Genomic DNA, 12,880 nt, shown 5'->3' on the forward strand with positions numbered 1-12,880 from the left:
AGGTTGCCGCTTGGTTGCCACTTCACTGACGTCACGTCCGCCATTTTTCTGATTGGTTTACTCCGCGCTTGTTTTTCTTGCCCTAGAAATCCGTTGATGCGAGTGAGTCCCCAGACTCCACGCTGGTACAGCAAGAGAGTCTGGCTTGCCAGGCTAGTCAAAAGCAGAAGGGAAAACTGAAAGAAAAACCTAAATATGTGACTGTAAAGTAATGAGCTTATGGAGCTACTGAGGCATCATCAACATGGAAGAAGATCTGATGATTTACATCAGTAAATGTGTTGCAGATTTAATCCTTCAGGCCTGTGAATGTATGAAAATGTGCTTCATACAAACAAACAAAACACATTTTAACTAAAACAAGGTTTCAAAGGTTTTATATTCATTTTGGTCAGGTTTCAGATGACGGATGTTTTGTACAGTTTGGTGAAAGTACAGTTTACATTATACAGAAATTAAAGAATAACAAAATATTTGATTATTCAGTGATTTTAATCAAAAGAATGATTCATGTTAGTAAACAAACTTCAATCAGTCTCTAGTATTGGATACAGAAACATTAAATTCTGCTGACAAGCCTCTTAAAGATCCTGCTCAGTGAAGGTCACTGTGTAGTAAGTCAGTGACTCGGACAGTGTATTGGCACATGACACATCAAAAAAGCACATTTTCTTATTTACATATTGTCATTCTCTTAAAACAATAGCCTAAGTCATTTGTAAATGTTTTCTCAAAACAGAGAAAATTGATTTCTTCTGGATGAATTTATTGTGTTTATAGAAAACCTTAAAGGCCATTTTAGGCGATTATTTTAAAAAGATGATGACATTAAGATCTGACTGATTATGAGTAATAAGATGATGATTTATGTGTATGAAGCTGTTGTTAAAGATCAACATCAGAAAGCTTTGACATGTAAACTGATGGTTTTGGTCTTAGAGGAATTTGTTGACAATATGAAATCAGCAGAAAAACACCAGACTGATATTAGAGGAGAACAGGAAAAGAAATATCAACAGCAAAATATTTGGATCAGTCATCTGGTTTCTAGAATTAAGAAAGAACGTAACCAAAGGGAGAAGGAGCACAAAATAATGATTGGATTAATAAAAGAAAATAAAATATTAATATAAGCAAGGACTTCGAGATCTCTGGGGTTTAATCGTTTTCTTATCCTGAGTTGAATTCGTGTTCAGGTGAGTGTAGTTTATTTTTGATGTCTGGTAAACCAGTAAATATACAGAGATGGAACAATCAAACTGCACAGCTTCAGTGTTAAACAGCAATGCTAACCTCTGTGTTTGTAAAGGACTTAACTAACACACTGTGCTTTTCTGTTTCTATTTTTTTTAATGATTAATTGAAGTTTTTACACCACATGCTGTCCAGATAATCCAGTTGTCATCACCTACAGTTCACATGGACTGACATCTGAACAGACTGTGTGAGTATGTCAGGCCGCGGGATCTCTGTACGTCACAGAATATTTTGATACACGGGATCATGTCTAAGTTTTGGAAAGATATATTTTACTCTTTTACTTGTATGTATCCAGTAAGTTGTGTTTTAGGGTTTGTTGTCTTGCTGTGTGGATTGCATCCCAGATGTGTACTGAATTAACCTTCACTCAAGCATTTTTATTGTCTTTCTAGCTGAAAAGCATTATGTTTTGTTTTGTTTTGGTTTTTTTTCATGTTTGATTTGAAGAAAATTAGATGTAATAGAATATGAATTACTGAATAGTCATGTGTTAAATGGATTCATTTTGGAAGAGGAAATTGGTGTCATTTTACAACAATCTTTTCTTTAATTCTAATATTGAGAAATTTTGGATTCTAATATCACTGTAAAGTTGTTTTTTATGTATTGTTTTTGTTTTTCATTTTTATTTGGTCTTCATGTTGTCACAGATTTTACTAAATTTATTTACATGGTATTTGACTTAATATATCACTCAATTTTAGTTGCTATTTTGCCATAGCTGAAGTGTGTTACATGTGAGATAAATAAAAAATAATAATTGATCATATGTGGCTCTTCCAGTCTGGGTTCTTTCCATTCAGAGGTGAGACTTCTTTTCATTTTAAAGTCGACAGTTATAATCCATTTATTTATTTAAATAACAAATTAGTGAAACAGACAATAATATAGAAAAAACACTTTTATGTCTCTAAGTACTCTTTCATTTACTTACATCATCTTAACTTATGAACTGTTATTTATAAGTTGTCAAATTTACTTTTTGGTGGGAAGGTATTCGTTTGTTTGTTTGTTTTTTTGTTAAATATACTTCCGGTGTACCGTCAAAATCCGTTCCCTCAACGAGTCACTTTCTTTTTACTTGACCTATTTCCGGGCTGCTTTTAATTTTATAATTACAGCCTTACCCTCACCACAAATCTATGTTATACTAATAAGATATTTACTCTGTACATTCACCGTATCTATTGGTTAAGGAAGTCGCTGAAGTTGACACCATTTGCGAGCGGGTACATACCTTGCCACTACACCTGGGGTCGGCGTCCACTGCGCATGTCAGAGTAAATGTGACGGAAGCGGTACGGAGGTGCCCACAGTCAGGCTGTCTGACCGACACTGAATGAGAAAGCTCTGATTTTGACTTGAAAATGATGAAATTTCTACCCAAACTACTACTGCTACTGTTATTAGCCTTCCCGGCGACCCTCCTTGTGAAAGGTAAGCGAGTTATATATCTGAACACAGGTACAGAGAAAAGGACAACAGTTTTAGGAGCTAGCGCAAAGCTAGTGAAAAAGGGGAAGGCCGTTCTCCATCTGACATGTGCTAACTGGAACCTCATCCATATTAAATTAATAATAACCTCATTATAAACTATGTGTAGTTTAGTGCGTACATGTTAAAGGTTAATTTACAAACGAGTGTCAAATCTTCCATGATGTGTTACTTTGCGTTAACAAGGTGAATGTAGTTTTTTCGCTCGCTTAGACTGACGTGTCCTTATTAGCTGGCTGCTAGCTGTTAGCCGCTAAACTAAGCTAAGCTGCTGCTACTAAAAAATAAATAAATAAAATAAAAAATAAAAATATCGAATTAAAAATAATTATTATAATAATAATAATAATAAAATAAAAAATAAATTAATTAAAAAAATTAATGTGATACTCAGCTTCTAATACTATTTCATATTAAATGTTATTATTTGAGTGACGAGATATAATGTAAACAGCAGCCAAAGCTTAGCTTTAATTGTTGTTTAAAAGTAGAAAAAGAGACTTGCTCATGGATAACTCGCTTTGCTAAAGCATGTTTGGGGTTGAGTACCTAAGTTTTGCAAGCTATATTCCAACAAATGCCAATAATTTAATGCAGTTACAATTGTATCATCAGCCAGCCGTCCTTTAAGTGTGTTCAGCACACAAGTCTGATGTGTAATCTGAAATAGTTTTTGCTAATATTGTCAAATTCAATCAGTCGAGCTGATTGATTAGAATCAGTTGGGAGTGGGATTGAAATCTGTGATTTTTTTTTTTTAATCTTAAAGTCATTTAACGTATACAAATATACCAACAGGCTATGCTCTCCCTGTTGGGAGAATATGATTGCATTAAAATGTAGATAAAATGATGGCACAAGTACAGTTTCTACAGTCATATGGTACTTTACATACTAATAAAACAGACTTGATGTATTTACTGTCTGTAATAGTGAGGAAATGTGTGCTTTAGGTAATACAGTAAAGTAACGTTGAGCAAAACAATTTAAGTCATTAGAATTGGATGAAATACATCATGTATATTTAGATTTATGTAGCCTGTGTCTGTATTGCTTGTCTCTTTAAGCCAGCCACATTGTGAATGTTTTCATAACTTTTAATCAATAAAGCAAGAAATAAACCCATTGTAACACATTTCAATTTAAGTTACATAACTAGGCCAAAAAATGGGTCAATTTTCTTGAATCAGCAGGCTCTTACATCTGCAAAACTGCTCATAAGCTTACCCGGATAAACATGCAAGTTGTAGCTCCTACCCTTGTAATTTGGTCTAATTCTTTTGATTATCCTACCCTGATTGTACTCTATTGTGGTTTCAGTGAAAAACATTTTGGTCCACATAAAAAAACAACCATTTCTGGGGCCTTTTTGGGTCACAGGGTGCATTTAACTGTGGTTAACAGAAAACCCTCTGAACAGCAGTTAGCAGTGGTTGTTTTAATGCTTTTACTTGTTTTTTGTCCATCAGGGCCGGTTGCAAATGCCCAGGATCTGACCGAGGATGAGGAGGCTGAAGCTGTAGATGAAGATATTGTGGATGATGTGACAGCAGAGGATGAGGATGATGAAGCTGAAGTGGAAGATGATGAAAATACAGAACTAGTGAGTGTCTGAGGTCCTCGAGATCTTCCATCCTGTAACTTTTAGATGCGTCCCTTCTTCAACATACCTGATTTAAATGGCTAAAATCCTCTTCTGCTTGCCATCCAGCTCTGCAGAGGATTAGTAACAAGCCATTCATTTATCCAAGCGTGTTTCAGATGGATTGCATCTAAAACTGGCAGGATGGTAGATCTCGAGCACCAAACTGGGACATTCATGGTCTGAGTGATAACCTTAGGGTTTAAGGTTTCCAACTAATCAGTACAGTAACATTTTAAACACGTGTTGTGTAGTTAAGTGTTCAAGAGAAAAAAAAAATCTGCTTCTCTTACAGCAAATGATAGAAATATTTACTAATTTAAACTGATCTGAAGTGAGTTTTTCACTTTCTTTTTCTCTTATTTACATCTTATAAATGAATTGCACATTTGAAGACATTATCGTGAACTTTAGCTCATTATGTTTTTGCAACTCTTTTAACCTCAGCTGACTTTTCTCTCCATTTCATGCCCAGCAGAGTAGCAGCAAGCTGCTTGTAATTCAGATACTTCAGTCGGACTTTCATTGTCTACAACGAGCAGTTGCTTCCATAGACCTGATGATGTTTGCATCAGTTTTCTTAGCTTCTCCTTTTTATAGAGATTTTAAACTGTTTAGGTGCCAGCATGTGTGTTTTATGACTGTTTTCAGTAAATATACATGAAGATTTGCAGCTCTGTAATAATGAAGCTGTGTGTTTGTTTGTCTAGACAGAAGAAAAAGAAGATGAAGAGGAAGAAGCTCTGGTTGGAGAGGTGAAAGCTTCTCCCAACGCTGACACCACTATTCTTTTTGTAAAAGGAGAAGGTGATTGTTTTCAGCACGTTTCTAATAGTCTGCATTTGGCAGAGCTTGGGTTAAAACTCTGACACGTGTCCTCTTCTCTGCCCAGACTTCCCAGCTAACAACATTGTCAAGTTCCTGCTCGGCTTCACCAACAAGGGAGCTGAGAACTTCATCGTGGAGTCTCTGGATGCTTCTTTCCGTTACCCTCAGGTACGAAAAGAAAACAATCTCCTGCATTAGAAAACAAAGTACCGTTTGGCTGAGAGGTTTTTGTCGCTGTGACTTCTTTCAGGATTACCAGTTCTACATCCAGAACTTCACCGCTCTCCAGCTTGGCACCATGGTTCCTCCTGGCAGACAGGCCACCTTCGAGTACTCTTTCATCCCAGCTGAACCAATGGGAGGACGGCCATTTGGACTGGTCATCAACCTCAACTACAAGGACACCAGTGTAAGAAATAGGGGTGGAAAAATCGAATCGAAAAATCGAAAATTGGGATTTCTTTGCTTCACAATTTTAAAGTCGATTTTTTTTTTGTTAAAAATTCTTTTTTTTTTTTTCCAAACAAATGAAAATAATCTATTATAAAATTTTTGTCATTTTTATTAATCTTTTACATGTCTTCTTGGGCGTTAGAGCAGCAGAATGATGGTCTGTCTTCTGTGTTGTTTTTTTCATTGAAATCAAGAAAAATGACGAGCAAAAAAAAAAAGTTTTATACATTTTTCTGGTTTTTAATGTACAAAAATCAGCAATATCAAAGAATTGTGAGAATTGCAATTTAAATTGAATCTGCACCCAAAAAGATCCCTTGTATCCCTCGTAAGAAACTAGATCAAAATCAACAAATCTAGTTTTTAGTGCAAAGTTTATCAAGACAAGCAATAACGTAACCAATTTCTCTATTGATCTGCTGGTTCCTGCTTTCTTTTCTTGTTTTTTTCTATCTTCTCCATCTTTGCTCTGTTCTTCTGACACATTTCTCCCATCCTTCTGTTTTCTCTCATCCTTTTATACCGTTCATGTCTTCTCTTCCCTCCTGCAGGGAAACGTTTTTCAGGATGCCGTTTTCAACCAGACTGTCACCATCACTGAGAAAGAGGATGGACTTGATGGAGAAACGTAACTATTTATATTTTATCTCTCAAGCCATCCATTTAATTTCTTTATCTGCCCCATTCTTACTCCATTGTTCTTTTTTACCTTCATCTCTTACAGGATCTTCATGTATGTCTTCCTCTCAGGCCTCGGGCTTCTCGTCATCGTAGGCCTTCACCAGCTGCTGGAGTCCAGAAAGGTCCGATACTTTACAAGGATTTATTTAGGATTTATTATGACTTATGAATAAATGCAGATATTCCACCTGTTCCAGTTTCATTCAGACCCTGCAGATGTTTCTTGTTTACGTTGCCAATGGAATAAATTTAGAGATTTGACCTGCTTGTTGAATAAAACACAACGTATGACAAAAACGTCATTGATTTACGCTTCAGTATCTGCAGCAGAACCAGTTCATTTGCTCTGAATTTACAACCTTAAATCAATCTGAGTGTCTTCGTGTGTTTGCAGAGGAGGCGCCCAGCTCCAAAGGTAGAAATGGGAACTTCGAGCCACAACGATGTGGACCTGAGCTGGATCCCTCAGGAAACACTCAACCAGATCAGTGGGTCCTCGTCACACATTTACACACATCCAGCTCAGATTTCTGCTCAGACTCTCATCTGTTTAGTCTTTACTACATGATACCACTGAGGACTGGAAGACACCAGACATGTTTTTACGGTCCTGGCAGCTTTATTTTTAGGAATCATGGAGAAATTAGAAAATGAATTAAAAGACACAAATGTAATTCTTAACTTTCTTGATCTTTACAAACTTCCTTCACTGTTTGTTTTCCTCACAGAATCAGCTGATTTGTCTGTTCAGGTGTCTCTGTTCTCTTCCTGCTCACCTGCTTTAGAACGACCTTTAACCTTCACTGGGATCACTCACCCTCTTCTTTCTTTTCCCCTCTCTGCCTTCCTTGCTGTCATGTTTTCCTGCGTCTTCAGTGCAGAGTCGCAGAGGTGAGGTCTGCTTCTTCTCGTGGTTTCTGGACTCTTACTAAATGTTGATTGTGATGAGTGCGTAAACCTTCCTTCGTTACGTTCCTTGTGCTCTCTGTGGTGCAGATGTTCTGACTGATCCCTAAAGATCTTTTTCATTTGATTTGAGACATTGAAACCATCCAGATTTTCATTAAGTTTGACTTAAAAACAGATCAGAGCATCTATATCAGGGGTTTCCAGCTCCGCTGATCCAACACACCCGACTCAAGCCAATCACTCATTGTGTGGCTTGGATCCATTTATAACAGGGATGAATCAAAAACCTGCTGGACAGCGGCCATCGAGGACTGACTGGACACCCCTCATCTGTGTAAAAAAAACAACTTTGAAGTCGAATCAGCTTGATTTGTTCAGAAAAGACGGAATTAGCTGAAAAAGAAATGGTGAATTTTTAACAAATGATCCATTTGATTTGGATGTACCAGTTCCAGTTCTTCATGTTGGCTTGCTATTCAAATTCCTATCAGCATCTAAGTTCAGCTGGAAGCAAAAGCTTGATGGAAACTGTTAAATTTCCTTCTATAAGTTTTGCTTTCATTTGAAAAGCAAATTTTAGCTCCTTTTTTCTCTATAGAAAATAAGCCGTCAAGTTCCACTGTCATAAATGTTTCGACTTGTCTGACCGCATAAATTATTAGAGGTTCTTTCTTCTGTAGAAGTAATACAGCCCGTGCTTGCAGAGGAAACAAAACAACCACGTTTCAGCAAGCGACTGCAGTATTTTAGCCTGTAACCTTCTGACTGCATTATGCAGTCTCCTTTTCCTCTGCACTAGTTGACAGATGTGCACACAGCTGCTGTCATGTTTATCTTTGTTTCACCCGTGCTTGTCCAGTTTGATGTTAGGAGTCAAAACATTGCAGTTCACTTTTAATGAATTAGCCCAAATCAGAAAAGTGAGTGACACTGTTTTTAGAGAGAGAAACTAATTACCGCAGGAGCCGCTCTGGTTGGTGAATCACCTCGATCCCAATCTGTCTGCTTCCTTTGTCCTGTGCTGTAATTCCCACCTGGTCTGTTGTTTTCTGACTTATTGAAGAAGTAAAGAACACGGTGGCAGGATTTTATCAGCAGTTGAAGTTTGAAACTGATAACGATTGATTTGTGACTTGTTTTTTGTTTAAATGACTGATTTACAGACAAAATAATGCAACACAGTTGCAAATCCTGTTGTCGCTTTGACATCGGTGTGTATTCTCTGTACAACCATTCCCCACCGTGGGTCGTCAGTCAGTTCAGCCTTCACTCCCGCGTTCTGACGTCCGTTTAGAACACCGGTTCCTTACAGTAATGTGTCGCTTTAAGGTTGACCGACACTCACAGCCTTTCTTCAAAAGTTCCCACCATTTCCACAGTTGTTGACATTGTTGTCTTCTTCTACAGCTACTATTACTAGTCTTATTGGTTCCTTTCACTGGTTGCATGACAGTTTTATTGCCCCTGAAAACAGACCAAATTACGCATCTAAACAACACAGAAGACGGATGAAGGTGTCCGTCCATCTGCGTATCACTCTTCTGAGTCCTGCATAAATGGGCCTCCTGTTTTTCTATGATAGCTGGTAGGGCTGCACAGTTAATCGGATTTTGATCCTGATCACGATGTTGGTGGCCACAATTAAACAAACCTGATTGTCAACAATATTTACATTAAAACGCGAGCTCTGCTGCACGCGTCTTTCATCGCACAAGTTCTCAACCAGTAGTCTGCCAACCACCAGGGGGCGAACGCGTGGTTAGGGATTCATTAAGCTGCCTAAATACCAAGCGCGCACACCTTTTACCAGCAGCCAGTTAGGTATCGTTGGATTGGTTGGAAATTTGAGGTCCGTGTTTTTCCTGATGCAGGTAAAAAGGATCGTTTTGATTAAACGGCTGATTGAGGTGGTAAAAAAAATACGAACATTTTTACAACATGTGGCATTAAAATACACGAACCCTATAAGCAGCTTCATTGCACAGAAAGCCAACATCGCCGCCCGGATTGATCCCTCCTGCCTTCAGACGAAGCTTCTCATGGAGGATGTAACAAGCTTTACTCTGATGAGAGCAAGTCATGTCGAGAATGGAAAATACAGCTGCATCAAAACACTGGATAAGAAATATAAGATCCCTTCCTGTAATTATTTCTCCAAAGGGGCGTGGCCTGTGCTGTCTGAAAAATGTCATGGAATAATGAGGGAGCGCTATATGTGTGTGTGTGTGTGTGTGTGTGTGTGTGTGTGTGTGTGTGTGTGTGTGTGTGTGTGTGTGTGTGTGTGTGTGTGTGTGTGTGTGTGTGTGTGTGTATACACATACATACACACACACACACATAATGTGGGGGAAAAAAAGTAGAATTGCCAGTTAGTTTACAAGTGGTGCATTAAAAATACATGTTTTTTTAAGACACAATGAGTGTTTGTAATACAATATTGAATAATCACGATTATTAATAATCGTGATTACAATATTGCTCAAAATAATCGTGATTATTATTTTGGTCATAATCGTGCAGCTCTAATAGATGGTTGTATCATAACTCCACTAACTTTAACTCCAAAAACTGTCACTTCAGCTAGTTACAGGCTGTAGCTTGACATTTTATACAGACATGACAATCCGTCATCATCCTTTTCTTCTGTTTAGACCAGCGGTCTCCAACTCCGGTCCTTGAGAGTTAGGTTTCAATGTTTACCTGATACAACCAGCTTGATTCCCATGAAAAGGTTTTCCAACAACTTGTCATCTTCAGCACATGCCTCTTAATCAGCCATTGATTTGGGTCAGTGTGTTGCAGCAGGGAAACACTAAAACCTGCAGGATGGTAGTTCAGGACCGGAGTCGGTGACCGCAGATCGAGACAAACAAATGTTTCTTTTTGAACATGGACAATCAGGTTGTCATAAGAAACTGGGACAGTGTTTAGTTTGGATCCACATGTCGCGTTACTGCAGGTTTATTCATGCAGGTGGTCACATCAACGCAGCACTGGTGTCACCGTTTGATTGTATCGTAATCCAATAAACTCTGTCTTCTCTGCATTCAAATGTTTATCAGATCAATCATGGTTGCTGTGGTCTTCTTCTTCTCCAGACAAGGCCTCTCCAAGAAGATCTCCTCGCAAAAGAAACCAGAAACGTTCAGCCGGCTCAGACGAGTGACGGGCGCCCGACGTCGTGGCGGCGAACCTTCAGTCACCCGTCAACACTGGAGGAGGAAGAGGAGGCGGACTGTGAGCTCCACCTGAGCAGACGCTGCCTCTGTCTGCTGAGAAACTGGAACCCTGTGCCAAGCGCAGCGAAGGCCGGCTCTGTTTCAGCTTACAGACGATTGAATGCAAACACACACACACAACTCAGCTTCTTTTGTTTAAGTTTGTTTTGATGCCATCACACACGAGGGAGAGGAAAGGATCCTCCTCTAACTGGCACGTAAGGACGTTTTTCTCTGAAAGTTTGTTGTTTTTTCTCCCAAAGCCTTCGTGAGATAACTGCTGACATCATCATGAGACAGTATTGATTGTTTTTGTTGATTACCTCTCACTGTGGTGTCGGACTGGAACCATTTGGGATTTTTTTTTCCTTTTCTCCCCCCTCTTTTCTTGAGCTCTTTGGGGTTATTAATTTTATTTTTCAATTTGTTTAACAGCAAAGTATTTCGCAAACGGACTAATTAGGTAGTGGTTAGTTTCTGTCTTGTTTGCTGTGAAAAGGAGCTCCAATAACGGTCACATGCAGTTATATTTTTTATTCTGTTTACTTTTTCATTGTTGTTTGACATTTCTAGATACGGTCTACATGTTTGTTTGTTCTTTTCTCTCCGTCCCTGCCTTTCATTCATGTCTTCACATCTTTCCGCTCCCCCAGACGATGAGGGGAAAAGCAGTTCATTTCCAGAAACTCCAAGCAGATTCCCGCTTTAAGAAGTCTGTTCTGTTAAAGTTTAGCAGCGTAAAGATCTCCAGCAGGTTTGGTTTCAGCCAAAATAAGGACTCAATTTGGGGCTTTTTAAGGTTTATTTGGACAAAATGTAATAAAACAGCCAAATTAAATATTCATATATAATATATAGAAAATAAAGAGCACTGTACAGTCGGTCGTCTTCTAAAGCTTTGATGTGTTATTGCATTAGTGAGAGAAAAACTTTGGTCTAATGTTGCCTTTAAACATGGATGCCATTTTGGTTGGAATAAGTACTTCATGATTTTGTGAAATAAGTTGAGCTGCTGTAAAAAAAAGAAAAGAATCAGTAAATCACATCCTGTTTTTTCTTCAATATGCAAATGAGGAAAATCTCATTTAATGATGCCTTGAGTGAAAGTAGCTTGAAGATCGTTGGTTTGGGTGAAAAGCATTTAAAGCCGTCTGCTCTGGGAAACTATTTCTGTAGACTAAAGATTTATTTAGGAAACAAACTTATTAATAATAAAATGCTGTTTGACAGAAAGATGAACATCTGCATGACAGCGATTTGACGTGTTGAAAGTGACTCAGTTGCTTCGTGGTTCTGATGAATTAAACTGAATTTGTTCATGAATTATCCAGCTGTGCTCCTCCACAGGTTGTACTGGTTTAAATCCATTATCAATCCCATCAAGTGGGAATGGTTTTAGGTGTGGATGTGAGGTAAATGAAGCAGAGATGATTATTATTCAGAGATTTAAAATGAAAACTGTCCTTTAAACTCCAGCTCCACCTCTGAAGTGTGGTGGGGTTGTCACTGTGAGCTTTCCCGGTTTCATCTGCACTGTCATGTTTATATAAAGACCCATCCTGACACCCGAATGGTTTGGGTTCTTTCTCTATTTTGTTTGTATATTTGTTTAGTTTTGGCTTTTTTTTTCCCCTCCAGCAGCTCGTTTGTAATCAGAAACATGATGAACTGGTGAATCTGAGTCCTCTGGTTTGTGTAAATGTTAAACTGGCTGAAGCACTGGTGTAAATACTGGTTGATGGAGGCTGATCTGAGTGAAAAATTACCCAGCTAATTTATCAAGCATCAGTTTGGGCTTAAATCGGGGGGGTTTAAATGGTGCATTTCTTTTGATTTACCACTAGAGGGCATCACTGAAGACTCTGAAAGCCAGCCAGTCGTTGGCGTCTCCTGAAAAGTCGCCATTTACAGTAAAACATTGTGGTTTTGTGAGAATCTGAGCTCAGAGTTTAAACTGTCGGTTTCTGTGCTGCCCTTCGATTTGTTAGTGTCCAGTCAATAGCAGGATCTCTGATGATGCCACTCCCGTTTCCCCACAGAGCTGAGCTGATGTTTGGTTTGTTTGTTTTTTCTAAAATCATCGGGGGTGGTATTATTCATAGATACAAAGTTGTACTTTAATTTTGCTTTTTAATGTGCAGGAAAATAAACTTTGATGATTTGCTGTAGGTCTGTTGGGTTTTCTTTGATACATTCGTCTCTTAAAGAGTTAAATATGAATGTCGCTGCGAGCAGACAAACTGATCACAGAATATATCAAATATTTATCTCACACACATAGTTTTTCTTGTCTGAAGAAGAGAATGATAAACAATGACTCTGGTGCATCTAAGGAGGAAAGACATCTGCAAAAATCTTCCAACCAATTGTTGCTTCCCATTGGTCTTACAGGTTT

The 12,880-nt window shown here is 38.3% G+C and overlaps 1 protein-coding gene across 2 annotated transcripts; it reads left to right on the forward strand.

Moving 5' to 3' along the window:
• The first annotated feature begins 2,556 nt into the window (after nucleotides 1-2,556).
• ssr1 (signal sequence receptor, alpha) lies at nucleotides 2,557-12,649 on the forward strand. Of its 2 annotated transcripts, XM_079260025.1 has the most exons (10): nucleotides 2,557-2,697; nucleotides 4,224-4,357; nucleotides 5,107-5,203; nucleotides 5,289-5,392; nucleotides 5,475-5,633; nucleotides 6,229-6,305; nucleotides 6,402-6,480; nucleotides 6,753-6,846; nucleotides 7,235-7,249; nucleotides 10,366-12,649. In XM_079260025.1, the coding sequence occupies exons 1-10, from the start codon at nucleotides 2,628-2,630 to the stop codon at nucleotides 10,431-10,433; spliced, it is 897 nt and encodes a 298-aa protein (XP_079116151.1). In that variant the 5' UTR covers nucleotides 2,557-2,627; the 3' UTR covers nucleotides 10,434-12,649. The 2 variants fall into 2 exon arrangements, with proteins under 2 accessions (XP_079116151.1, XP_079116152.1); XM_079260026.1 differs by lacking the exon at nucleotides 7,235-7,249.
• The last annotated feature ends 231 nt before the right edge of the window (nucleotides 12,650-12,880 follow it).

This window comes from Telmatherina bonti (assembly GCF_933228915.1).
Source record: "Telmatherina bonti genome assembly, chromosome: 20".
In the NCBI taxonomy this organism is placed as follows: domain Eukaryota; kingdom Metazoa; phylum Chordata; class Actinopteri; order Atheriniformes; family Telmatherinidae; genus Telmatherina; species Telmatherina bonti.